The sequence below is a fragment of the Passer montanus genome, unplaced genomic scaffold (genome assembly GCF_014805655.1).
Source record: "Passer montanus isolate IOZ18808 unplaced genomic scaffold, ASM1480565v1 scaffold133, whole genome shotgun sequence".
Taxonomy (NCBI): Eukaryota; Metazoa; Chordata; class Aves; order Passeriformes; family Passeridae; genus Passer; species Passer montanus.
Window position 1 is genome coordinate 766,707 of NW_024360166.1, and position 26,554 is coordinate 793,260.

Consider the following 26,554-nt stretch of genomic DNA (forward strand, 5'->3'; position numbering starts at 1 on the left):
CCGCCGCTCGCTGCCCGCTCCCCCCGGCGCGCGGCGCTGACGTCGCACGCGGTGCTCGCGCTCCCCCGCGCCGCGCACCATGTGTTGCAATCGCCTCACATGGGGGGCCCTTGACGTCACTTCCGGGGGGAGCCGGCAGCGGGGCGCCGCGCCATTGGCCGCCGCCCCTCCCCGTGCCCGCGCGCGGGGCATTGTGGGGCGCGTAGTCCGCAGGCCGCCCGGCGAGGCGGGAGCGCGCGCGTGCGTCTCGCGAGAGCTGCGCAGAAAGGCGCGCGCGCGCTTAAAGGGCCCGTGAGGGGCGGCGGGGCCGGGGCGGGGCCGGCCCCGAGCGGGGCTGAGGAGGGGCCCGGACACGGCGCGGAACTGCCCAGGGACGGCTGGGGATACACGCCACAGCCCCTCCGCACATCGCCTCAGGGCTGGGCACGCCGCCCGCGGGGCAATCGGCCACTCCCGGGTGCTTTGTGTGACCGGCGGGCTCGCAGTGACGCCCCCATGTCGCTCACGGACGGACGAGTTCATCTCTGCCCGTGCCCAGCCCTGGGGACACCGCTATGGGCCCCAGCCAGGGCCCGGCCCCCCACAGTGCCCGGCTCTGCCCCGGATCCCGTCAGAGGAAGGGGCAGAGGCTCGCTGAAGGCCGGAGAGAACGGCCCTGCTCCGCTGCGGGAGGCAAGCACCGGGTCACGCACAACTTCCCGCTAATGAACCCACACCGAGGATTCCTGAGCACGGGCTGGGCCACCTGTCCCCTCTGCTGGAAACGATCTTGAGTGCAGAACAAAGCCCGTCCTTTCCTCCCCCCAGATACTCGAGCTGGCAGGACAGAGCAGCCACAGCCGCGGGTTCTGTTCCAGTTCAAGAGACACAGAGTAACAGATGAGGAAAACGGAGAGACAGCTACATTTATGCACGTCCCTGCAAGGCTGGGCTGCTGGAAGCACAGTGGGCAAGCGCTGCTCCAGCCTGCAGCCTGCTTTGTAAGGCTCAGCCCAAGCACAAGGGCACTGACAGGGAAGTCCCGCTGCTACTGCAGTCACAGGACTTGGGGCACCTCAGAAGAGCCCAACCCCAACCTGACACGAGAAACCAACCTCCTTTGTGCCTGTGAATGAAGCACAAGCTCATGAAGTTACAGCTGCATGGCTGCTCCCTCCGCAGCTGTCACAGGCAGTGAAGTGCTTGTGTTCTCCATCAAAGGCCAGGAGACCAGGAACTCCATGTTGGACACTTTTCTGCTTTTATTTTAAAAAAATCCAGAATGGATCCAGTAACAGTTTTATTATCAAGGAAATTGTTTTACCATAAGCAGAGAACAGACACAGGATGGAGCAGAAGGCTTAGACAAGCAAAGTATTGAACTTCCACGCTGCCTCTTTTGTAAGAGAGAATGTTACAGCTGAGTTTGCAGTAGCCCCTTTCCTTCAGAACAAGGGTACCAGCCTAGCTCAGGGCTAAATGGTCTCCAGCAACGTCCCCAGCCTTGCCCCTGCTGCTCACAGCTCTCCACCTGCTCCCAGCTCCTCAGACCCACAAGGAGGGGCCATGCAGGCCTTATTCTCCTCCCCATGCCCGGACAGCTTCCATCTCCACCCTCCAATTTCATGACATGGTTTCCAAGTTTGGATCTCGGATTTACTACACCATTGTGCCAAGTATTAAATGATCAGCCAGTCCCCAGGTGCTCAGGGAACACACCAGGGCCAAACTCATAACTTTGTCTGGCATGAATTAACTTTCATCAAGTGACAATTTATCTAGCAGACACATCACTAAATTTATACATTGAAGAATTTTATATATAGAATACTGCAAAAACACAGTAAGTCTGAATTCTGCCCCTTGCTGCTCAGGAAGGTCCCTTCTCTCCCAAGCATCAAGAAAATCGACCTCTTCATCGCTCTCTCATCAAGGCAAGACAGAGACTCCTTATTGCTTCTCCTCCTTCTGATCTCCTGGACTTCCAGAACCCTCTCGCTCCGAGGCCATCTGTGAACAAACAGGTTTATTACTTCTGGTAACAACAAACTGCTTCTCCTGGCCATTTCCCCCTGGCTGGCTGCTCAGGTCAGAGAACCCTCCATCCAGTGCAACAAGCCATGTCACTGAGAAGGGAAATCTTCATCTCTGCCTGAGCTCTGAGAGGGAGAAAACAATCTTCCCATTATTCCTTTTCCCAGGGGATGTAACAGGCTGACACTGCAGCACTGAAGGTTTGGTTTGACATCAGTTGTCCCCAGTAAGGACAGCTCAGCACCAAGGTCACCTGGGCACTGTGCCACTGTCATGCTGGGACACCTCCCTGGCCAGGTGCCAGGGCGTGGGAGAGCCTTCCACTGGGAAGGAGGGAGAAGAAAATCCCAATGGCCTTTACTGTGGCTTTAGGCAGACTGAACAGGAATTGTGTTTTACTATCAGCCTGAAGAAAGTTCAGGAGTTAATTAACTCCTTCAGGCACTCCATGCACTGAGGGAAAAGCCCTCTCCTTGCTTTTCTGGATGCTCCTTACCAGGGGCTTCCCCCTTTCCGTGGAATGCAGTAGAGTAACAGAACACCCAGCCTGGAAGCATGGGCAGGATTTCAGGCCTTCAACTCTCCCCGACATTCCACAGCTGCCCCTTCAGCCAGAGTCACCAAAGACAGCTGCACAGAGGCTCAGCACCACCTCCCACCCAGAGTTCAGTGTCCTGACTCCCCCTTCCCATCCGAGGGCTCTGAATGTGAGCTGGCCATGCACCTACCTTCTTGTATGCCATTTCAAAGAGTTTCAGGGAAGCCTGCTGCAGGCTGGTTGCTGCCTGCCTGATGTTCTCTCCTGTTTCACTATCTTTACGAGCCAGAAGTTCTCGCATTTTAGCAATTTCTTCCTTTAATTTGTTGCACTGCAAAGAAGACGCAAAGGTGAAACGCTGCACTTGGTGCATTGTCAATCTCCATCCTGTCATTTCACCACCTGCTAGCCCCCTTTTTGTGTCAGAAGCCATGAAGGGAAGCCTCAAAGTGAGCATGCAGGGCCTAGCACTGTGCCCAGCTCCCAGTGTCCACTTCACCAACAGTGTCCCAGTTGGCATTAATGGGGCCCTGTTTGCTGTCTGGGCAGAGGTGCCAAGAACAGAGCTCTGCAGGGCCTCACCACTGGCCAAGGCGTGCTCTGTGCCTGGCACAGCTCACCTGGCACAGCCATGCCAGGGCCGTGGACAGCAGGCTGGTTTCCATGGATACTGAAGCCCTGCTGGGGAGCAGGGCTGCTCCTGCCCTGGTCAGTCCCTGTGCTGCAAACCAGCAGAGCAGGCTCAGCCTGGCCCAGAGCCATCTGTCAGTCCCTGCACAGGCTGGCACTGCCTCCTTCCCTGGCAGGCTGCTGGAGAGGGCTCCTGGGCACGGCTGTGCCAGCAGGGCTCACAGACACGGGCACAGCTCTGCAGCACACCACGGGACAGGGACACAGAGTGACAGCCACCATCAGCACAGGCTGCCCCCACCTCCCCAGGGAAGGCACAGGGAACAGTCCCTGGAGGGAACAGGGATTTAGGCTCCATGCTCCTGTGAGAGGAAACTCTCTCACATAATTCCAAACAAAGAGCCAGCCATTATCATGGAATCACACAATGGTTTGGGTGTCAAGGGATCTTAAAAGACCATCTCATTCCCCCCCCCTGCCATGGTCACTCAACCAAGTTGTTCCAAGCCCTGTCCAACCTGGCCTTGGACACTGCCAGGGATCCAAGGGCAGCCACAGCTGCTCTGGGCACCCTGTGCCAGGGCCTCCCACCCTCAGGATTCCTTCCCAATATGCCATCCAGCCCTGCCCTCTGGCAGTTTAAAACCACTGCCCCTTGTCCTGTCCCTATCTGCTGGCAGAGAAACAGCCTTGAACTGACCAGAGGCTGCTATCAACAAACTGTAATTGTGCTCCCTCAGACACCTCAGAGCTCCCAGGAGCCCTTTAATTCTGCTTCCCAGAGTTGTTAAATTGATAATTGGGTACCCTCTTCTAAACTTGACTTTTGAAATTCACAATGCATCACCTTAGAGTGGTGTGTTGGATATTAAATACCCATTTCATTTCTAAGAGAGAAAAACTGGAGTGAAGTGGACACTGATTTTATTGCCCCCAGGTTCCTCGGTGCTGTGCATGCACTGCCAGGAGAACACAGCAGCTGTGCCTCTGTCCCTGTGCTAACAAGGGCAGGCACTGTCCACAATCTCCAGCCTTGGAGCAAACCCCCCTCTGAGGAGCCAGCCACAGCACAGTCCTTATCACCGCATGCAAGGCCACGCCAAGGACACAGCTCTGTCAGAAACCTCTCATCAGCAGCTTCCAGGCGCTCAGAGCCCCAGTGACACCGACCTGGCACTTTGCAGTGGGTTACTGCCAGCACCCAAACCCTGTTCCCCTAAGGATGTCTGTCCATTCTCCCCTCAGCCACACTCACCCCACCCAAGGACTGTTAGAGCCAGAGGTGCAGGGCTGTGCCACCTTCACCCAGCACAGAAACACAGCCAGAGCTGGAGCCACTGGCCAGAGCCAGCTGGGAGTTGAGTAGGAATGCAAGCAATGATTTTGAGAGGAATTTCACATGCTGTAGCACTCCCACATCAGTAACCACCTACCTCATCTGCTGGCAGCTGATCCTTGAACTCTTCCATCTTGGACTCCGTGTCATGGATGATGCCCTCGGCCATGTTCACGGCTTCCACGCGTTCCTGGTGGAGAGAGCTTGTCAGGGCTGCTGCCCACACCACTGCTGACATAAGTGGTGACATTTCATGCCCCAAACTGCCAAACTCCATACAAGCTCCCACCCAGGGCCCTTCTTAATGGCACCAGGCAAGAAGAAATGCAAGCAAACCATTATTTCTGAGGGCCTCATCTCCTGCCCTCAGGCTTTCACTCACAGTCACTCCCCTAAGCTACAAGTGACCAATGCACCACCATTGCTGGCACATATCAAAGGACAAGACACCTCAGGGACAGCACAGCACACTCTGATCCATGGGAAAGCAGCAGAGCTTTTGGAGAACATCCTAAAGCTTCTTCAGCAACAGGGGCACTAGAGATCCTGGGTGGTTTCACTCATGGTCCCTTATTAAAAAACTCCCATTTATGCATTCCTGATGCTTTTATGGCAGTAAAACCAGGAGCAGAAAAGTGTAACCAGGCAATTTTTGAAAACTATAGTTATACAAGTGATCACCTTGTTCTGTGAGCTCGCTGGGGGGGGTGGTGTCCCATTTCAGGATTACAAGAGAGAGGAACTTATCCAGCATTTAAGATACAAAGTAAGGCAGCAGAACAATCTTCAGTGCAGCCTCTTTAGACACCAGACATCCCCCTACACTCCACAGCAATGATGAGGTTATTCAAACAGTGGGACTTCCAGAGCAAGGTCTTTGAAAGTTCCCCAGCTAACATACAAATGCCCATCAGCCACTGATCTGTGGCTTTAGAGGTTCTGAGGCCAGGCAGTGCTGCTTCCTGGGGACTTACTCCATGCCTTCCCCCCTTCAGTCCTCTTCTGAGCCCTTCACTACTGAGTGCAAGATTTACAGCACTGCCTGGATACCTGAGACAAGCTCCTGCAGGCTGAAGGACACAAAGTGGATCAATTCCATGTGCCAGTTTCAGCAACCACTAAACACATGCTGGTGCCACATCCCAGAATCAGTCTGTGCTGTGTCTGCTTAAAAATCAATGCTCTATATTTAGCTGCATAATTCATTATTACTACTCTCATTAAACCAATTAGTTCCAACCATTAATCTTGTGTGTATTACAGGTTCAGTCATTCCTCCATGGCAAGTACCAGTCTTTACTCAACAAGGCCAGTGAGGATTTCCATCACCTCCTTCTGGCCCCACCTGCACTGAGACCAGCACTGCTCACAGGGACAAAGTATTCCAGGTGCCAAATGCCCAGCAAAGTGGGACAGTGGAGAGTAGTGATGACAGAAACCCTCGCCAGAGCTGCAAAGCTGTTGGCATGAGGAGCAGGCCGGTGGGTGTGCTCACTGCTACCCCCCCAATCCCAGGAATTCCTCAGGGAGCAGTAAAATGCACAGGGCAAGCAAGGTATCCAACCTCAAGACCCAAATGCCTCTGCAAACACCTCTGTGCAATCCTGGAGTGTCAACTGAGTGTAGGGAAAGGAGCAGAGACTTGGTAAGAGTGCACAGAGCAGAGCCCTGGGTGCCCAGGGGTGGGCACAGCTCAGAGCAGAGTGCAGAAGGCAGCAGGTCCTCTGCTCCCTGAGGGTCCCGTAACCCCCTTACCTTTCTCCGCCTGTCCTCCTCGGCGTACTTCTCTGCGTTCTTCACCATGTTCTCAATTTCATCCTTGCTGAGGCCGCCAGAGGACTGGATAACAACTGCAGCAGAGACGAACATGAATAAAGGATCTGCTCTCACCTTTGAGAAGAGGATTATTCCCCAGCCTGACAGCAGCAGCCCCCCTCAGAGACTCTGCACCCAGGGAGGCCCCGTGAGCAGGGCAAAGACTGTGACTCTTTAAAGAGCCACTGATGCTGCTGCCAAGGTGAAAGCCTCATCTCCTGCATCTGCAACTCCCCAGCTCTGCCACACAATCCCTGCCTGCTGGTCTGCAAGTCACTCTGGCCAGTCCTCAGTTAATCCTCCTGGAAAGTGAGGGTGCAAAGCCCTCAACCAAAGGAGCGCCCCAGATTAGAACCACAGAACTAAAAAAAAATCAAAATTAAAATCCCTCAAACAAACAAACCAATCCTCCAGCAAAAACACAAACAACAACAACAAAAAATTCCAAAGAGAAGAAATGGTTTCAAAGATTCCCTTCCCTGTTGGAAAACAGCCCAGGCTTGGTGGCAGGGTAAAACAACATTTCCCACCCAGCTCCTCACATTGCCCTTAGTAAGGAACGGAGCACGATTCTATAGGCAGGCTCTTACATGTCCCCTCCTTGGTATTTTCCCTCTATTAGTGTCAAAAAGCATAATCCAGGTTCAGGCTTTACTGCAGGAATTAGTCTAATTTCATTGAAAGAGGACCAAATATCCAAGATACCTCAATGCCCACAAAAGTGCATGCTACAATCACCATTTAAAGGAACTTTTCTAAGGAATATTTGTCAATTGTACAGAACCCTGAACAAAGACACACACACAGAGGTGCCCTTTGGATACAGATGTGGGATGAGCAATTCAGCTTTGCAATCAGGACCACATCTACCTACAGGTAGGCAGCTAAAAGTAATTCTGGTTGCCTGTCACTAGCAGCCCTTTACTCAGCAATAGAAAGCTGCCACATGTGCAAGACCTCCAAAGAAATCCAAGTAACGAGCAGGGTGGTTTTGGTGCCAACCTGCTGCCAAAAAGCCAAGCAGTGTGATTAAAAGTAGCACACACCCTCCAGTTGTGCACAGTTAATACTTCTGCTAAATGGAGCACTTCAGGGCTCAAGGGTTCTCTCCAAGAAACAGCTGAAAGGCAGTACAGAGGCTTCCAGTTACAAGGGAGAAGAGAATTTTAAGTTCTATCAGGGGAATCTGTAGATGCTTAAAATTAAATCTCCTGAACCCACCACAGAGCTTTAGAAACTGTCAGCCATTAATTACCCCAGTACATGGGGCCCAACATTTCAATGCACCACAGAGCAGAATACACTGACAACTTCAACTCCCTGAGCCTCCTACCAGATGGAGACACTTCCAGCCTAAACAAGAAAATGGACAAGGTGGTTACAGGGAAAACCTGCTGCTTCACAATATCCCAATCCCCAGACCTTTATAATGGAATATAACAACCAGGGTCTTGGCACAGGGCTGGTCTGCTCAGCTGTACACGACACATCCTGGAGTCTGAGATCCTCCTGATTTGATTCTCCCTTAAAAGCTGGCACCTCACTGCAGCCAGGCTCACAGACAGCAATCCCTGTGTATTCCCAAAGACACAGCACTCCCACACAGCTCAAGGACAACTCATACAGTGCTGCATTCCCCAACTCCAACTTCTGTCCCCTCAGGGTAACACAGGGCACACATGACTGCCCCAAACACCTTGATGACAGAGCACAGCCCACCAACAGGCCCTCAGTGAGCCACCCTGTGTGCCCAGCACCTGGGCACTGGGACACAGCTGATCCATGCAGGAAACCCAGGAAACAGCTGCACTCTGCTCACATGTTGCTGCAATTATTCCAGATGGCAACACCAAGGCAGGCCTGTCACATAGGGCAAAACCACTTGGAACGTGGTGAAACCCTGCCAGTGAGGGCTGCCTAAACATTGGCACAGGCAGGTGCTTCATCTCTGCCTAACATGCAAGGACAGCATCCACTGGCAGCAGGTTACTGGAGAGGGCAGAGGCTGTGTGCTTACAAAAGCTTCACTGCCCTACAACAACCCCACAGCTCAGCTCTCACTTATCCCTTTGCCCACCCTCCTTTCCAGGAGGGACACAGGCTCAGATGACTTCAGCTGCATCTGTGCTGCACTGGCACCAGCCTGGAGAGTAGGGGTGACCGCAATCAGGACCACATCTACTTACAGGTAGGCAGCTAAAAGTAATTCTGGTTGCCTGTCACTAGCAGCCCTTTACTCAGCAATAGAAAGCTGCCACATGTGCAAGACCTCCAAAGAAATCCAAGTAACGAGCAGGGTGGTTTTGGTGCCAACCTGCTGCCAAAAAGCCAAGCAGTGTGATTAAAAGTAGCACACACCCTCCAGTTGTGCACAGTTAATACTTCTGCTAACTGAAGCACTTCAGGGCTCAAGAGTTCTCTCCAAGAAACAGCTGAAAGGCAGTACAGAGGCTTCCAGTTACAAGGGAGAAGAGAGTTTTAAGTTCTATCAGGGGAATCTGTAAATGCTTAAAATTAATCTCCTGGACCCACCACAGAGCTTTAGAAACTGTCAGCCATTAATTACCCCAGTACATGGGGCCCAACATTTCAATGCACCACAGAGCAGAATACACTGACAACTTCAACTCCCTGAGCCTCCTACCAGATGGAGACACTTCCAGCCTAAACAAGAAAATGGACAAGGTGGTTACAGGGAAAACCTGCTGCTTCACAATATCCCAATCCCCAGACCTTTATAATGGAATATAACAACCAGGGTCTTGGCACAGGGCTGGTCTGCTCAGCTGTACACGACACATCCTGGAGTCTGAGATCCTCCTGATTTGATTCTCCCTTAAAAGCTGGCACCTCACTGCAGCCAGGCTCACAGACAGCAATCCCTGTGTATTCCCAAAGAAACAGCACTCCCACACAGCTCAAGGACAACTCATACAGTGCTGCATTCCCCAACTCCAACTTCTGTCCCCTCAGGGTAACACAGGGCACACATGACTGCCCCAAACACCTTGATGACAGAGCACAGCCCACCAACAGGCCCTCAGTGAGCCACCCTGTGTGCCCAGCACCTGGGCACTGGGACACAGCTGATCCATGCAGGAAACCCAGGAAACAGCTGCACTCTGCTCACATGTTGCTGCAATTATTCCAGATGGCAACACCAAGGCAGGACTGTCACACAGGGCAAAACCACTTGGAATGTGGTGAAACCCTGCCAGTGAGGGCTGCCTAAACATTGGCACAGGCAGGTGCTTCATCTCTGCCTAACATGCAAGGACAGCATCCACTGGCAGCAGGTTACTGGAGAGGGCAGAGGCTGTGTGCTTACAAAAGCTTCACTGCCCTACAACAACCTCACAGCTCAGCTCTCACTTATCCCTTTGCCCACCCTCCTTTCCAGGAGGGACACAGGCTCAGATGACTTCAGCTGCATCTGTGCTGCACTGGCACCAGCCTGGAGAGTAGGGGTGACCCAAGCATGGAGCCACACGCTCCATCCCCACCCTGGACTGTGGGACACCATCCAGGCAGCACTGGAGCACACTCCATTGCCCCGAGTCCCTCAGTGTCTCCCAGCACTCACTCTGCTGCTCCCGCCCGGTGCCCTTGTCCTTGGCTGACACGTGCACGATGCCGTTGGCGTCGATGTCGAAGGTGACCTCGATCTGGGGCACTCCCCGCGGCGCCGGAGGGATCCCGACCTGAGCAAGGACAAGGGTTGGCCATCAGCTCCCACAGGGACAGAGCTCAGGAGACAAGGGCTGGGTACTTCACACTGGGGACCTGATACTGAATGAACCACTAAAAACCCTCAGAGCTGAGTCCTCCAAGTACCTGTTTAGTACTATGCTGTGCACTGGTACCTGGTTTGTGCCCTGGAAAAGTGCACAGAAACAACAAGAGAGAACCCCCCAGGTTTGGTTCCAAGGTGGTACAGCCTCTGCTTTATTGCTACACAAGCCCATCTTCCATAGCTGTGGTAGGATGCTCTGTTTCCCCAGTTCTGGACAGAGATTTCACTGCCCACCTCTGGGGAACCATTCTAAGACAGTGAAAGGCAGCACAGCTTCCTTCAGAAGTACAGAAGGGCAAAGCCCTTCCATTCTGCAGGGTTCTTCCTAGCAAGTTCACACAAACTTGGGCAGATTAGCAGTGCCAAACTTTGCCAGCACTGACCAAACCCATTTTGCTGAGGGAGCTGGTTGGGTAGCCCCCTCTGCTCCCAGCAATGCTAGAACACATCTGTTCCCCAGGGAGCAGGGCGTGGGCTCAGTTCACTAAGTCTCCACACGATTCTTCAGAATGATGTGTTGACAGTTTAACATCATGGCACACACGCTGCAATCCCACAAACACACACCCTGGAGTACCTCAGCTCACACTGACTCTGCTCCCAGGGACTCACTAGACTGAAATGGGCTTCCCTGGGGACTGCAGGTACCCTGGAGCTGCTCCAGGTCCCATCTTTGCTACACCAGAGTAGAGGCCAGGACTCAGATTATCTGCTGGTACTGGTACTGCACAGACATTTTATACCCAGAGAGCCCTTCCTGGTGACCAGGCCAGTAGCCCCAGTGCTACATGGGAGCACTCAGAAACTCTGAGTTCCATCTTCAATGTCAGCTGGTCCTCAGCCACAGAAAGGCTGTCTCAGGGCCAGGCTGTGCTCCTGGAGGCTGCTTTTGTACTAGAAAGGGGTCAAATGTCTTCTGTAAGATGACTCCCCCTCAACACTGCCTTCAGGGGGCAGCTGAAATGGAGAAGGCTCTGAACATCTCCCAGAAGGTCAAGTCTAAGGTCAGGAACAGAGAAGCTAACGTACCAATGTGAACTGGCCAAGCAGTTTGTTGTCACTGGCCATCTCTCTCTCTCCCTGGCACACTTTGATCTCCACTTGTGTTTGCCCATCAGCAGCTGTAGAAAACACCTATGGAAAAGGAACAGGAAGTTACTGTATCGCCAATTAGAATACAAACATGTGCAGTTACAAGCTGACTGAACAAGGAATAAAAGGAAGCTGCTTGGAAGGGAAAATCATGAAATCCTTATTGCTCCTATTTCCTCTGACAAAACTCCAGGGCATCGAGGCTAGCAAGAACCAAGCCAATGTTTTCTTGTCCTCTATGCACCTGGGGTCACAAAAACTGGCCATCCATGGCAGGAACAGGTTCCAGGGCAGCCACCACACCCCAGAAAATCTGCCCTGAAGCAGCAGGCTCCAGCCCACACCCCGGGCAGCTCAGGTGTTATCAGAGAGCACAGAGCAGCAGGCCCAGACAGAGACAAGGGAAGGAAGGGATCACACCCAAGGCACCAGGACATTACAATGCAGAGAAAAGATAACCCCTTCCCAGGCACTCAGCCAAGCAAGGGCTCTCCCATGGGCGTGGTGCTCAGTCCCAGAAGGGCTCCACACAATCCTTCTTCAGAATGATGTGTTGACAATTGACATCATGGCACACACACTGTAACAACCCTCACCAGGCCACAAACATCCTGGCATATCTTGTCATCATTAACTCAACTGCCCTCCCCTCTTGGACACAATAATCAGAGATACTCAGTGGCTGATGTTAAACCTGATTTCTCCACTGCTTCTCTTGTCAGATGAGCAGACAAAACCATCTACTGGGATGCTCTGGGTGGCCCTTCCTGAGCTGTCTGACAGCACCAGCAGAGTCCCACCCATTCAGAGTCAACTCTTACCTGGCTCTTCTTGGTGGGGATGGTGGTATTCCTATTGATGAGCTTTGTGAAGACACCTCCTAGGGTCTCAATGCCCAGGGAGAGGGGAGTTACATCCAGCAGCAGCACATCTGTCACATCACCAGCCAACACCCCACCTTGGATAGCTGCTCCAATGGCCACAGCCTCATCAGGATTGACTGCTTTGCTTGGAGCACGGCCAAACAATTCCTGCACAGTCTGCTGCACCTGAGTGGAGACACAGCACAGCTCATCCATGGGAGAACCACACAGCCACAGCAGCCTTGGCTCAGTTCTATGTCCTTATGCTGCTGATACCATGGAAGCCTGAGACAGAAACACTGAGCCTCAGCTCTCTGTCTGCTCCCTCACTGCCCACCCTCCTGCACAGCACTGAATGCCCTCATGGCAGCCCAGACAGCCCCTTCTCCAGAGGCTCTGTGTGTCAGCTGCAAGGCAGTCCCTTCAGTGCCTTCACACAGCCCAGCCACATTCCGAGGGGATCCTTCCAGGCTTATCTGGGAGTCAAGGACTGCTCCCTGGGAACTGTGCAAGCTGACACTGAGCAGGACACAGCTGCCAAGAACACTACTGTGGAGGAGCACAGGGAAGGTAAAAAAAATCCAGCAGCACAGTTCATGTTTGTGCGCAGTAAAAGGAAAAAAAAAGGGAATTGTATAGAGATCAGTGTTTTCCAACTCTTTATTTCATGGACTGTTTCAGTAGAGATGTGTTTTGTCAGCACTCTGAGCTCTGCTGTCAGCTCTGCCCTGCTCAGTCCATCCCCAAGTGTGCTCAAGATCCCAACAGACTTCCTGCTGAAGCATGCAGACACGAATGCACTAGGGTCTGCCCCAGAGCACAGCTCAGAATTGCCCTTCTCTACCCTACAAGGGAAGGCTGTGGGGCTGGGCCTCCTCCCTCAGTACAGGTGTTGGGCACACCAGCCCAGGTGAGTGGGATGTGCCTGGAAAATTGCTGGAAGCTAACACCCAGCTCTGCACTGCAGCCAGGAGACACCTGCCCAGAGTGCTCATTACAGAGGTGAACATGTAATTAAATGCAAGTGTTTCCCCCTGGAGGTGCATTTTACAGTACAAAACAATACTTGTAACCACCCACAGTCTATCTCCCAGAGTACTGGCCTTGGGAGAGCTCCAGAGGAGCCACATTCCCCCCTAGTAGGGTCAAGAGAGCAGAACAAGGTACTCAAGGGAAGGCTTGGCTGTGTACAACACACTGGCACCAATTTCAGAGGCAGTGACTACAGGCACTCAGGAAGGCATTCTGTCAGCTCAAAGCTTCACATGGCTGGGGGTTAAGAGGGGAAGAAGAAAAAAAAAAACCCAACCAATACTTAAGATCTGTCTTCCATCCCTGAAGGATATACAATGTTTCAGGAAAAGGTTTTGTTTGTCATCACTTCATATATATGTAATCACACCATTTTTCCTTTATTCAGCTGGAACAACAAGGACTTTGGGAACATACAGCAGAGTTACTCCACCTGAGCTTTGGCCAGAACAGGAGCTTCTGTTTATCTTGCTGCTCTGGCGCCCCTGCCTGAGTGACCTTCTGCTCACACCAGTATCACCTCCACCCACCAGGCTCAGTAACACAGGGAGGAAAAACCCTCCCACCAAACCCCAAATCAACCCCAAGCAGGACCATGCACACACCTACTGTCCTAGAGAGGACCTGCAAATCACAAAGCAACAAACAGTCCAAGCCTAAGTGATCCCTCTGGAGTGAGATTTTGGTGCTCTCTGCAGGAGAGGCCAGGCTGTACCCTTGGAGGGAGCAGTGACCACCTCTGTTTAGCTCTGGGATGGAGGAGCAGCAGCAGAGCATGGCTGGAACAGGAGCAGTAAATCACCTGCAGACAGCATTTATCGGCACAACTGTGCATGTCAGCACAACAGGCTTTAAAGCTACCTGCTGAGCTTATCTCCACAGAACTAAGGGCCAGGCTTTAGATAAGAAGTGTCTGCAAGAGCCAGGTAAATGGGCCTGCCAACAGCAGCCTCCAACAGGTAGCTCTGATTACTCACAACCAGCAGGTACCAGAGGGGTTCTGCTCATGCAGGTTCTTCATAGCTGGAAGTGCTGGAAATCCCTTGGAAGGCACAGACTGCTGACAAGTGGCTGTCACTGAAATGTACCTTTACCACACTGAGTCCACAACAAGAGGAAATGCCCTGTACTTCTCAGCAAAGCTGCTCGTGTCCAGTGCACACCAGGACGTCAGGCTGCAGCTGGACTTTCACCTCCCAGCACGTCCCCCTTCACTCTGTACAGTGCAACCCAGCTCCAGCCCCAGGTCCCAGCTGGGCTAAGCAAACAGGAGAGGTCCTGGGCACTGCTTCCGTGGGACCCTCAGCACTGAGTCTGCCCTGAGCACTCCCAGCTCCTCTGTCCTGAACCCCCACAAGCAAGCACAGGGCAGCTGTGCCAGCCCAGCCTGAATAGGCCCTCAGCTCATACCTTTGGCATTCTGGTCATGCCACCGACGAGGATGACTTCCCCAATGTCACTCTTGCTGACTTCAGCATCCTGCATGGCTTTCTGGCAGGGGGCCACTGTCCTCTTGATCAGGTCAGCCACAATGCCCTCGAACTGCGCCCGACTCAGCTTCATGTTCAAGTGCTTTGGTCCGGAGGCGTCCATGGTCAGGTAGGGCAGGTTGATGTCGGTCTGTGGCATGGAAACAGGCTCAGGAAAAACCAGGAATGGGCTCTACATCAGCTTACAGGTTCTGTTTGGCCTGTACTGAGGTACCTGCTTGGCTTTCACCCTCTAGCCCAGTTTAAGTGGCAGCAGGCACACTTTTATATTTGACATTTCAGAAATAAGAAAATTATTTTGTTCCACAGCTCATGGTTACAATTGTTAAATGCCAATTTTAATACTGTGTTACTTCAAGGTCTTTCATTGCTGAGCAAAACAAATTGTCACAGACAGGAGGTAAAGGCAGAAATACTGGAAGTGACAACATTAATGCTGTTCCTTCAGCACAACACAGAAGAAAGCCCATCTGCAGAGTTCCAAAGATTCTGCCAACTGACTGACACTCCACGCCAGGTAAACTCCTTGAAGGTATTTCCCTCCCTCCTGGCTGTTCTCTAAATACCAACAGCTCATGTTCAACAGCCACTCTGCTGCCATTTAACAAAAAGTTAATTAGAGCAAGGAATCATAATCCCCACTTTAATAGCTGTTTGTCACACGCTGGATTTTTAAAGCAAATCTTATACTGAAATCATCTGATTCAAGTGCTGAGTCATGCTGACATCAAAAGACACTACAATCCAAAGCAATTAAAACATTAGTGGTTTAAGCTCTAGAGATTAAGTTTACACAAGAATTAAAGCTGTGCTGCTGACTAGAGGTGTGCACTCACTTCATACACAGGGTATTCAAAAGTATTAGGGGAAAACAGGACTAAAAGCAAGTTGTTTTCACTTCACTGCTAAAGAGTTAAAGAATTCAGTCTTTCCTGGTATGAATAAACTGAATTTGCCAGCTCCTGAGCTCATAAAACAGAGCTTGCTATGTCTCTGGCAGAACTATGCAGCCATTGTGACTGCCCTCAGCTCCTTGCTATGAGCTCCCCACTGGCCAGCAAAAAGACCACCATCAGATAAAATTAAAGATGCTTATTCAGAAGCTAGAACTTGGCAGACTCCCCATTTCAATTACTATATAATTGACCTTAATTTCACTTAGCCAGGACTATTACACTCCCAACTTGCTGCTTCTCCAGTTCCTTATTCAGTAATGAATAAAAGACACGCTTGACTGCATTAATATACAAAGCTGATGGAAAAAAAGAGGGAGGGTGGCTGCTGCCCATTGTCCAGCCACCTTGTCTATAGGCAAGTAAGTCAAGATTCTGTATAGGAATTACTACACAAATTAGCTATTTCAGTGGAATGAGTAGCACCAAGGTTTTGGAACTGCTTGCACAGAGCTGTAAGTGGTTCCAGTAACCCAGCAGCACTGGCTAAATTCCCTGATACCCATCACACTTCTAAAGTGCAGAACAGGTTGGGAAGGTCACATTCCCTGCAAGATCAGAAGCTGTAGTGCCAGAAAAAGGACAAAACTCAGCACCCAACAACTCGGGTTCCAGCAGCGCTCTGTGGTCTGAAAGCCCACCCTGCTGAGTGACCTCCTGTGCTAGAGATACCACTGGGCTACACAGAAGAAAAAACCTGTCAGAGAGCTTAGTAAACAAAGCCAGTGCAGAACTCTGTGTCTGCTAATGCTGTAGTGGATGCTCTGGATCCAGGCACGTACCTGCACAGATGATGAAAGCTCACACTTGGCTTTCTCTGATGCTTCTCTCACCCTCTGAAGGGCCATGTTGTCTTTAGTCAGGTCAACTCCCGTCTGAGTGAAAAAAAAGGTTAACAGACTCTCAGCACCTGCTCAGGAGTAACATCCCTGCAGTTCACCACTCAGAGCTCTTTACTGAGAAGCTATTTCTAGAGCAGACTGCCATGTGCACTGTGCTGCTTTCTCCTTGCTGGCACGGGTAGTCAGCATTTCCAATCTGCCAGCCCCCTCTGCCCCACAAGTGATCATACAGTGAATTACAGACTGAAATTGGAAAGGCTGCTGCAGCACAGAATAGTAAGACAGGACTGAATTAGCAAAGGGGTAGGAATTACATGGCAGTTTCCTCCCAGCAACCCTTGTTTGCATCTGTCTGGTCACATTCAATTGCATCACAGATGTTTACTTCTAATACTTAGCAAACTGTGTATAGGACAGTCCTGCTATACCAGAGAGAAAAAAAGGCAGAAGTTCTGCTACTCTGTGTCTTCCAGGAAAGGAATATTCCACTTCAAGAAAAGAAGGAGAAGTGGAAGCCAGGCTAAATAGTGTCTAATCCTCTTAAATTCCAGCAGTGCCAGAGGTGACAAGTCCTAAGAATTTAAGAGAATGCTCATTCTTCTAAGGAAATGAGGTTGAAAAGCAGTGTAACACAGGACTGTGCTCTCAAGAGACACCTTACCTCTCTCTTGAACTCTTTCACAATATACTGTAGCAAAGCCTGGTCAAAGTCTTCTCCACCCAAGAAAGTGTCACCATTGGTGGACTTCACCTCAAAGACTCCCTTCTGGATTTCCAACACAGAGATATCAAAAGTGCCACCACCCAGATCATAGACTGCGATGCTGCAGGGAGAGAGGCAGGACAATATTACTTTCTCCACAAAGGTGAGTGGCTCAAACTCCTTCTCCTCAAGAGATGATGTGCAGAACGCACACTGGTGCCCACACAAGTTCAAAGCCTCTCTAAAGACAGCAGTGAACAATCTCAAAATGTCCATACTCCCTGAGCACTCAAGAGTCCATGTGGGATCCCTGGAAGATGTGCTGCACAAAGCCTGACCTTGCCCATTTTTTTCAGAGGGCAGCTCCTGCCTCTCCAAAATCAGACTTCTCACATGCAATGACAAGAGCAGGGACACTAGAACTATTACAAAATGGCTTTTTTTACAGAATGTTTCAAATGTAATGAGGCTTTCCCAGGATTATCACTACCTCAGAAATACAGAACATGTAACAAAAGCCTGCACTTCTGTAATCACCCCCAACAGCAAACGAGGACTGAATACAGGCAGGGGAGCTGCAAACCACGGACAGCTAGCACAGCTCCTGTGCTGCCCATCAACACCTCTAGTGACAGCCTGTCACCCAGCTGTCCTCAGCCACACCCACCACTGCCACCGGCAGGTAAGGAAATTAAATTGACACTCGGGTTGGATAATGAAGTTGTAGCTGCAAGTTATGAATTCTCTTTAACAAGGTTGGCTGGCACAGAACAGAGGTGACATTACAGAGCTCTCACTAAAAGCTGAGTCCACCTTGGCAGAGCTCCAAGCAGTGCTCAAAAACCCAGCAAGCAAAGGAGGCAAATCCCAGCAGGTTTATTTCAGAGGGCTGGTGTTATGCACTTACACTTTGTCTTCAGACTTGTCCAGCCCATAGGCAAGTGCAGCTGCTGTGGGCTCATTAATTACCCTCAGGACATTCAAGCCAGCAATCTGCCCAGCATCTTTGGTAGCCTGAGGAGGAAAGGGGAAGAGTGCTGACTCCTGAGAGAAACTGAATGCAATTTATGAGCCCAAACATCTCCCAGCTTGAAGAGTACCTGTCTCTGAGAATCATTGAAGTAAGCAGGGACTGTGATCACGGCGTTCTTTGCTGCATGCCCCAGATAATTTTCTGGAAGAAAAAGGAGACAAAACAGAAGTTATCCTTGTAAGAATGTCAAGTTATCACACACAGAATGGGTGGGAAGGGACCTTAAACCCCATTCCATTCCATACCCTGCCAGGAGCAGGCACACCTCCCACTATCCCAGGCTGCTCCAAGCCCTGTCCAGCCTGGCCTTGGACACTGCCAGGGATCCAGGGGCAGCCACAGCTGCTCTGGGCACCCTGTGCCAGGGCCTGCCCACCCTCACAGGAAAAACCTCCTCTTACTGTCTAACCTAAACTCACTCTCTTAGTCTCAATCTACTGCCCCTGTCCCATCACTACGTGCTTTTGTAAATAGTCTCTCTCCATTAGTACCTAGTTTGAAATTATTTCTCCCAACCTACAGAAGACAGGCTTGCTGTTTGCTGGGAAAATGCACAGGGAGCTGTGCAGAATTCCAGTCCTTCCACAAAACACGGAATAGTTCGTACACTTCTGGCAGCATAGCAATGCACCTCTGCAACTCCATCAGTGAGTGGATGCCACTGTAATCCATTATCTGAGAGCCTGTCTTTTTATTGTGTGAGACTGAAGCTGTACTCAATTTTTCTGCATGTGATGCCCTTAAAAGTTACTCATTTTCATCCCATATATAGAATCTCTGCTGTTGCTAACACTCAGCACAAGCAATGTACATATACCAACTTCATAAGTGTCTGAGACAGCAAGTCAGAAAAGTATCTATCACACCCTATTTTAAGGTCTCAAAAAAAGGCAATCCCCAAATGCACATTGAGACCTACTAAAAAATACAAATGTGCACAAATGGGTGGGAAGGGACCTTAAACCCCATTCCATTCCATACCCTGCCAGGGGCAGGGACACCTCCCACTATCCCAGGCTGCTCCAAGCCCTGTCCAACCTGGCCTTGGACAGTGCCAGGGATCCAGGGGCAGCCACAGCTGCTCTGGGCACCCTGTGCCAGGACCTGGCCACCCTCACAGGAAAAACTTCCTCTTACTGTCTAACCTAAACTCACTCTCTTAGTCTCAATCTACTGCCCCCGTCCCATCACTACATGCTTTTGTAAATAGTCTCTCTCCATTAGTACCTAGTTTTGTCCCATCACTACGTGCTTTTGTAAATAGTCTCTCTCCATTAGTACCTAGTTTGAAATTATTTCTCCCAACCTACAGAAGACAGGCTTGCTGTTTGCTGGGAAAATGCACAGGGAGCTGTGCAGAATTCCAGTCCTTCCACAAAACACGGAATAGTTCGTACACTTCTGGCAGCATAGCAATGCACCTCTGCAACTCCATCAGTGAGTGGATGCCACTGTAATCCATTATCTGAGAGCCTGTCTTTTTATTGTGTGAGACTGAAGCTGTACTCAATTTTTCTGCATGTGATGCCCTTAAAAGTTACTCATTTTCATCCCATATATAGAATCTCTGCTGTTGCTAACACTCAGCACAAGCAATGTACATATACCAGCTTCATAAGTGTTTGAGACAGCAAGTCAGAAAAATATCTATCACACCCTATTTTAAGGTCTCAAAAAAAGGCAATCCCCAAATGCACATTGAGACCTACTAAAAAATACAAATGTGCACAATGCAGTGTGGAAGCACAGACAGGACTCGTGGCTGTGTAGCAGCCCTGCACAGAGCTTAAACACTGCACTGCTCTCTGCTGCCTGCAAAGCCACCGCTGAAGCCATGCAGCATCCAGGCCACAAGCCAACATCCCTCCAGGAAGCAGATCCCTGCTGAAGGCAGATCAAAGTCAGTCAGATCTATCACCTCTACAAGCTCACACACCACACACTTGTATTTTACTACTGGTGGAGCTCTAGCACGTGCCCAGAACCTGATACAGAGAATACAGTAATTGATGAAGCTTCAGTCCTGCCCTCCTCACGCTCACTGGACACAGTGTTTTACAAGTGAGCCTGCAGAAGGCACTACTGACTGTTCCCTCTCTGTACTACACTTACTTTCTCCAGAAGCCACCTGAGGAATTGAGAAAGAGAGGACACATTTCTCCAGGTCAATATATTTTCTCCTAGTGAAGATTTAAAGTCAACACTGCTTAATTAGCTATTAGGCCCCAACAATGGAGTCCCCTGAACATCCCTCTACATGCCACATTCCCAGCAGCTGAGTAGGAACAAAGGCACTCCAAGCCTGGCTGCCCCAGCCTGTGCTCAGCAGCAGCCAGGGAGGCACAAGGACTGCAGCTTCCAAGGAAATGGAGCTCCCCCTTCTGAGAGAGTGGGAATTCAATCAGAGTCAACTCAATCAGCAACCAATTCTGGTATGAGTATCCCTTAAGTAAAGCACTGATACTTTGCAGACAAAGATCCAAGCATGAGGCAGGCACTGATCTTCTTTGAGGCTTCCTAGGAGCCCACCCTGTTCCCTTCCCCCATCTGCAGCCCTGCTCTACGAGGGTTTAGCATCAAGAAAGCATTGTTATGGCTGCAGCACTTCCACATAGGAAGCACAGAGACAGCACAGAGCAAGCTGTACCAACCTGCAGTCTCCTTCATCTTCATGAGGACAAAGGCACCGATCTGGCTGGGAGAATAGAGCTTCCCATGAGCCTCCACCCAGGCGTCCCCGTTGGAGGCACGGACAATCTTAAATGGGACGTTCTTACTGAAAAAACCACAAAACTCACACTCAGTTTCTGCAGCAGCACAAACCCTACACCATCAGGATCAGTGACGAACATGTGTAGCTCTAAACAAAGAACACTGAACTTGCCAGCAGAGCCCCAGATCCAGAGGCCCAGAGGTACCAATTACAGATTGCTGCGGCTAACACGTACAACACAATACAAATAATATACATATACCAACTTTATAAGTGTTTGAGACAAGTGAGAAAAATATGTATTACACCCTATTTAAGGTCTCAAAGAAAGGGAATTAAGTCATCAAACACACAGATGGGACTCATGCCTAGGCACCAGCCCTGCAGAACTTACACACTGCATTGTTCCCTGCTGCTTTAATCAGACACCTCATTTAATCACAGGCCTGAGGTGTGATCACACAGCTTTAATTGCAAGCACCCTCAAGAACTAGAAAAATCTGCACTGCAAGCACCAGCAAGCTTTTTTTTTCTTCTCTGGAAGCCTTAATGTGATCAGCAATGAATGCAGCTAAACAAAGACTGGCCTTCACACAGAAGCACCACAACCTCAAGAGCTGAGGGCACAACAGTTTCCCCCAGTGCAGAGCCGTGTCTGGATGCAGACCAGGCCACGCTACCCCGGTGGTGTTTGCTGCCCTGGCGCTGGCAGTGGCACTGTCCCCTCACTCACATGTCCTTCTTCACCTCGGAGTCGTCGAAGCGGCGGCCGATGAGGCGCTTGGTGGCGTAGAAGGTGTTGTGGGGGTTGGTGACCGCCTGGCGCTTGGCCGGCATCCCCACCAGGCGCTCGCCGTCGGCCGTGAACGCCACCACCGACGGCGTGGTGCGGGCACCCTCCGAGTTCTCCAGCACCTGGGCACAAAGGCAAGTGTGACACCCCACCCTCAGCTCAGGGACACGCTGGGGACACCCACGTGCAACGCTCCCGTTTTACTCACTTTCGCTTGCTTCCCTTCCATAACGGCCACGCAGGAGTTGGTGGTACCCAGGTCAATCCCAATAACTGCACCTTTGATTGCTTCTGACCTGCACAGCACATCAGGGGAAAGTGCAATTACCATTAAATGAAAATACTTAATTGCAAAAAATGTCCAGTCCCAAAGACAGGACAAAGTGATTTTCCACTCCATGTTGAAGCAAATCCAGACCTAAGGTGTTCTCTGACTCTTACACTGAAATTTAAGCTTGTGCCTCTGTCCTGAGCCAAACGACTTACAGGCAAACCATCGCTTGTTAAAATAAGCACATAACATATTATTCTTCCCCAGAGTATCTTTACTTCATATACGTATTTCTATCTTCTCAACAACCCTTAAGAGTTTGGTATAAAAAAGCTGTAACTAACTTTGTCCCTACAGATAGGGCTTGGGTTATTTTTGATCACAGAATCCCAGACTGGTTTGGGTTGGAAGGGACCTTAAAGTTCATCCACTGCCACCCTCTGCCATGGCAGGGACACCTTCCACTATCCCTGGCTGCTCCAAGCCCTGTCCAACCTGGCCTTAGACACTTCCAGGGATCCAGGGGCAGCCACATCTGCTCTGGGCAATCCATTCATTTGAATGAAAACATTCAAATAAGTTTGAATGACTGTAAAGTAAACAAATACAATTTATTCATGTTACCATTGCTTAGCATGGGGAAAAGAATCCACAGTGATAAATCACTTGGCCCATGCATGGTGCTCTGGGCCAGCGCCAAAGCAAACCACCTTCTTGATCCTCAGGAGCAACAAGTGAATTTAGTCCTGAAAAATGGGAGGGGTTCTCACACAAGACCAGTTTGAACCCCTTCCTCCTCTCTGGGAAGAGTGCATTACCCCTCCTGAGGCTCAGAGAATCCCTGAACCACAGCTTTGCTCACAGACAAAGGCACGTTCTGGGCTGGAGAAGGCATTCTGCAGCAGAGCAGGACTGTTTATTTCCAGGAATGTCACCTTCTCTGTGCCCAAGCTGCCAGGGGCTCTAACTCCAGATCCAGTAACAAAGCAGTGAGCTTGGAACATTCAGCTGTACTAGACAGACACAGCTTTCCCAACACAAACAGATTTCCCAGCCCATGGCCTGAATCAGCATCAGCCACAAACATCTGAGTAAGTCACACAACCAACTGCTCCCTTCTCCCATTATCCTGCAACAAGGAAAATGAGTGATTCAAATGCATGTTTGAAATGGACTTTATCTTCAGGGTAATGGATCCAGACATCACCCATATCATGTCAGTGTAAAACAATTTGTCCCAACAGTGTTTGCATTACTTTTTGGTTGGTTTTAATCAAACAAATCTCAGCAATCCATGTTTTGTGTGCACTGCTGGTGGCGGGGGGAGCAACAGGGAACAGCATTCTCAAAGCTCCCCTGGAGAGAAACAAGATATTAAGAAACAGATTTAGAGAAGTTACAGGAGGAGTCTCCAATTTTATTCTGCTGGTTTGCCTCTGTTACCCAATCCCTGGCTCCAAAAATCAGTTCTGGTATCAGGAAGAGAGTAAATATAAACACCAACAGCCAAACACGACCATTCCAAGGAGCACTTACGCGTATTTCCTGCTGGATGCTGCTCTGAGAACATTTTGGCTGAGGCCATTCCAAAATGTCTGTAAAACAGAGACATTCACATGAAAGTTTATTTTAAAATATCAAGAGATCTTCAAAGCAAGGCTTTCAGAAGCAGACAACGTCTGAAGCAACACTGCCCTACTACACTGTACCCTCTTTAAACATGTAACTGCAAAGGAGCCAACAACCTGAGCAAGACTCAGGCTGACATAAACAGCACCGCCCCCCCCCCCAATTACTGCACTAATTAATCTGCCACAACCCTAATTTCTATGACCAGAACCGAGATATTTTCCTCATACAGAATAATCCCTGAGCATGTTACCAAGCAAAAGATGTCTCAGTAAGTCAACACTGAGCCTTCAGCATTCCACAAGCAGCAGTAGATAAACATTAAACATTTCTCACAGCTCTGTGCCTGGTCAGCAAGAAAAGCCCCACCGCATCCCTTGAGGAACCTGCAGCTGAGATTTCGCTGCAACTCCAGCTACACCCCAGCCTGGCAGCCCCTCTGCACGTGTAAAGCAGCATCCTGAGAGCGCGGGAAGCATTAGCCCTCTTTCTAATTCAGAACGAAATTCTAACCTAAAAGATATTTTAATGCGAACGGGATCGAGCCGTGACTACTCCGCTGATGTTTAAAGACGCAAGGCCCAGGCACAGGGCACGGGTGGCTCAGGCTGCGGCAGAGCAGCGCCAGCAGGGCCCGCACAGCGCGGGGGGACTGCGGCCCCCGCTGTCACCGCCGCACGGCCAGGAACCGAGCATACTACAAACCTCCGTGACACAAAACACTCTCAAACACGTGAGACAGGCTCCTCTACACCCCCGGGACCGCACCGCCCCGCAGCCACACGAGCCTGCTCTTAATAAACCTGAGCACGGAGGAGCCGCGGCCGGGCCCGGACTGGCCCTGCGCCGCTCCCCCAGCACAGGCCCCGCGGCTCTGTGTCCCGGCCCCTCAGTCCCCCCGGCTCTGTGTCCCGGCCCCTCCGGGCCCGCAGTCCCGCCGGCTCTGTCCCGGTCCCTGAGGGCCCGCAGTCCCCCCGGCTCTGTGTCCCGGCCCCTCCGGGCCCGCAGTCCCGCCGGCTCTGTCCCGGTCCCTGAGGGCCCGCAGTCCCCCCGGCTCTGTGTCCCGAGCAGCAGGGGCAGGCGGCTCGCGCTCAGCATGGCGGCGGCGGCGGAGGACGGGGCGCGCGGGGCCGCGGCTCTTCTGGAAACCTCCACCCACGTGGGCCGCGGGGGGGCCGAGACGCGCCGCAGGACCCCCGCCGGGGGCTGACTCCAATAACGCCTGATCCCACCGCTCGCTTTCGGCGCACCGCTCGGACTCCGTACCGGCGGCGCAGCTGCACGGGGCCCTCCCGACACGGACACGCGGCTCGGTGTACAGGCTGGCGCGGCTCGAGGCAGGACACGGGCAGAGAAGCGGCGCGGTGCGCACCGGCGCGGCAGTGACAGCCCGGGTCCTGTGGCGGCCGCGCACTCAAGGTCGGACAGGATAAAGCGCACGGCGATTGCAGCGCCCTTGCGTCAGGCCCCGTGCTGCGCATGCGCACCTGCCGCAGCTCGCCGCACGCACCGAGGGCGCGGGGCCGTTCCGCCCCTTCCCGCGCATGCGTGGTTCAGCCCCGGGCCCTGACGCAGCGAGGCCGGGATCCCGCAGCGGCCCGAGGGCAGGGACGGAGCCCTGCGGAACACAGCCCCCAAACCCTGCCAACCGCGGCTGTGCCACCGGCTGCACTGGGAAAAACACCTGTGAGGGATGAAACTCATACCTCCTCAGCCTCAGAGGAGAAACAGGACTTTAAACCAAATCAAGTAGTTCACAGTTCCACAGCATTCCTAGCCTGAACCCAAACCCAGCACCGAGCCAGTTCCTGGGAAGAATGGAGCCCTCTCCCAGTCACATCCAGAACAGCAGGAACAGTCCTCAGCTCTTTGGGGCAATCCTAATGGATTTAACACCCACCCCAGATGTGCTCTCCCATGATTGTAGTCACCAGCCCAGGGCCCGGGGGTCATCTCGGGCAAGCCTGGAGACCACAGAACCTCCACGGTCTCCTGGAGGTCACCTGTGCCACCAAGCTTGGGCTGTCCCCGGCTGGCTGAGGCACAGCGTCCTGGGAGCCCTGGGCTGGACACTGGTGGCTGCAGGACACCGGTGGCTCTGCCACCTGCTCTTGACTCTCATTTCTGCTTCCCGACTTTCCTTGGCCATGTCAGTGTTCTGGGACGTGCCGGTGCTGTCCATGTCTGTGGCATGTTGCTGATCTTCAAGGGAGCAGGAAGAGCTGGTCTGGGCTCCCTCAGGGTCCACAAGCCGGAAGGGCTTCCTGAGAGGCTGGGAGGGATCCAGGCCTCCAGGAGTGACTCTCTGGGAGGGAGGCTGGAACTTGGAGTGAGGGACGGGTGCCGGGTGGCCAGCAGCAGGGCAAGTGCAGCCATCAGGACTCTGACGTTGTTGGTGGCTCTGGCACATGCCATTGCAATGGCACTGGTGGCTGTGGGGCTGGCCCGCTTGGCAGGTGGAGGATCTTGACAGGCTGGGGGCTCACAGCAGAAATGGGCATTCCATGAAGCTGCTCGGAGGGTCACGGTATCTCAGTGATGGGGAGGTTCTCAGAGGGAGGGAGGTGGTTGGCAGCAGTGAGGGTCCTGCAGGGTTGGAGGCCATCAGAGGCAGTGGAGGCTCCTGGGATGCTGGATCTTTGATAGCCTGAGCTTCTCAGAGGGATGGTCAGTGTCTGATGGAATCTCCTCGAAGGCTGTCCGAGGCATGGCCATTATGGCTGGGAGCAGCCTCTTGGAGGGACGGAGGTGCCTGGAGCAGGGGCATGAGGCACAGCAGAGCAGGTGGCCTCGCTCCCCAGCCGCTCCATGTGTGCCCACAGCACCATCCCCATCTCGGAAGGAAGTGGAGCCAGTGTCCCACCCAGTGCAGCTGCATCAGCCTCTGCAGCTCCTTGGCCATGCTGACGCAGGGACTGCAGCTGCAGGGGACGCTCACGGAACTTGTGGGAGCATCTGGATGCTTCCAAGGGATCGCAGGAGGCCCAGAGGCCCTGGGAGTCACAGGGCCTTCCA

The 26,554-nt window shown here is 52.0% G+C and overlaps 1 protein-coding gene and 2 non-coding genes across 4 annotated transcripts; all 3 read right to left on the reverse strand.

Moving 5' to 3' along the window:
* Window positions 1–1,217: 1,217 nt before the first annotated feature.
* HSPA9 (heat shock protein family A (Hsp70) member 9) lies at window positions 1,218–24,018 on the reverse strand. 2 transcript variants are annotated; one of them, XM_039699453.1, is made up of 17 exons: window positions 23,926–24,018; window positions 23,447–23,505; window positions 21,848–21,935; window positions 21,580–21,761; window positions 20,785–20,909; window positions 18,201–18,274; window positions 18,008–18,114; window positions 17,059–17,221; window positions 16,338–16,430; window positions 14,523–14,732; window positions 12,039–12,266; window positions 11,155–11,259; window positions 9,916–10,033; window positions 6,273–6,367; window positions 4,615–4,707; window positions 2,742–2,882; window positions 1,218–1,989 (listed from the first exon to the last, which is right to left on the reverse strand). In XM_039699453.1, exons 1-17 carry the CDS (start codon window positions 24,016–24,018, stop codon window positions 1,930–1,932), a joined length of 2,034 nt encoding a protein of 677 aa, XP_039555387.1. In that variant the 3' UTR covers window positions 1,218–1,929. The 2 variants fall into 2 exon arrangements, with proteins under 2 accessions (XP_039555387.1, XP_039555386.1); XM_039699452.1 differs by having other exon boundaries at window positions 23,876–24,011.
* Window positions 10,597–10,665, reverse strand: LOC120497690. The gene has a single exon (XR_005626553.1). It is a non-coding gene; the product is annotated as a small nucleolar RNA SNORD63 (small nucleolar RNA).
* On the reverse strand, window positions 11,721–11,792 carry LOC120497689. The gene has a single exon (XR_005626552.1). It is a non-coding gene; the product is annotated as a small nucleolar RNA SNORD63 (small nucleolar RNA).
* Window positions 24,019–26,554: the final 2,536 nt, after the last annotated feature.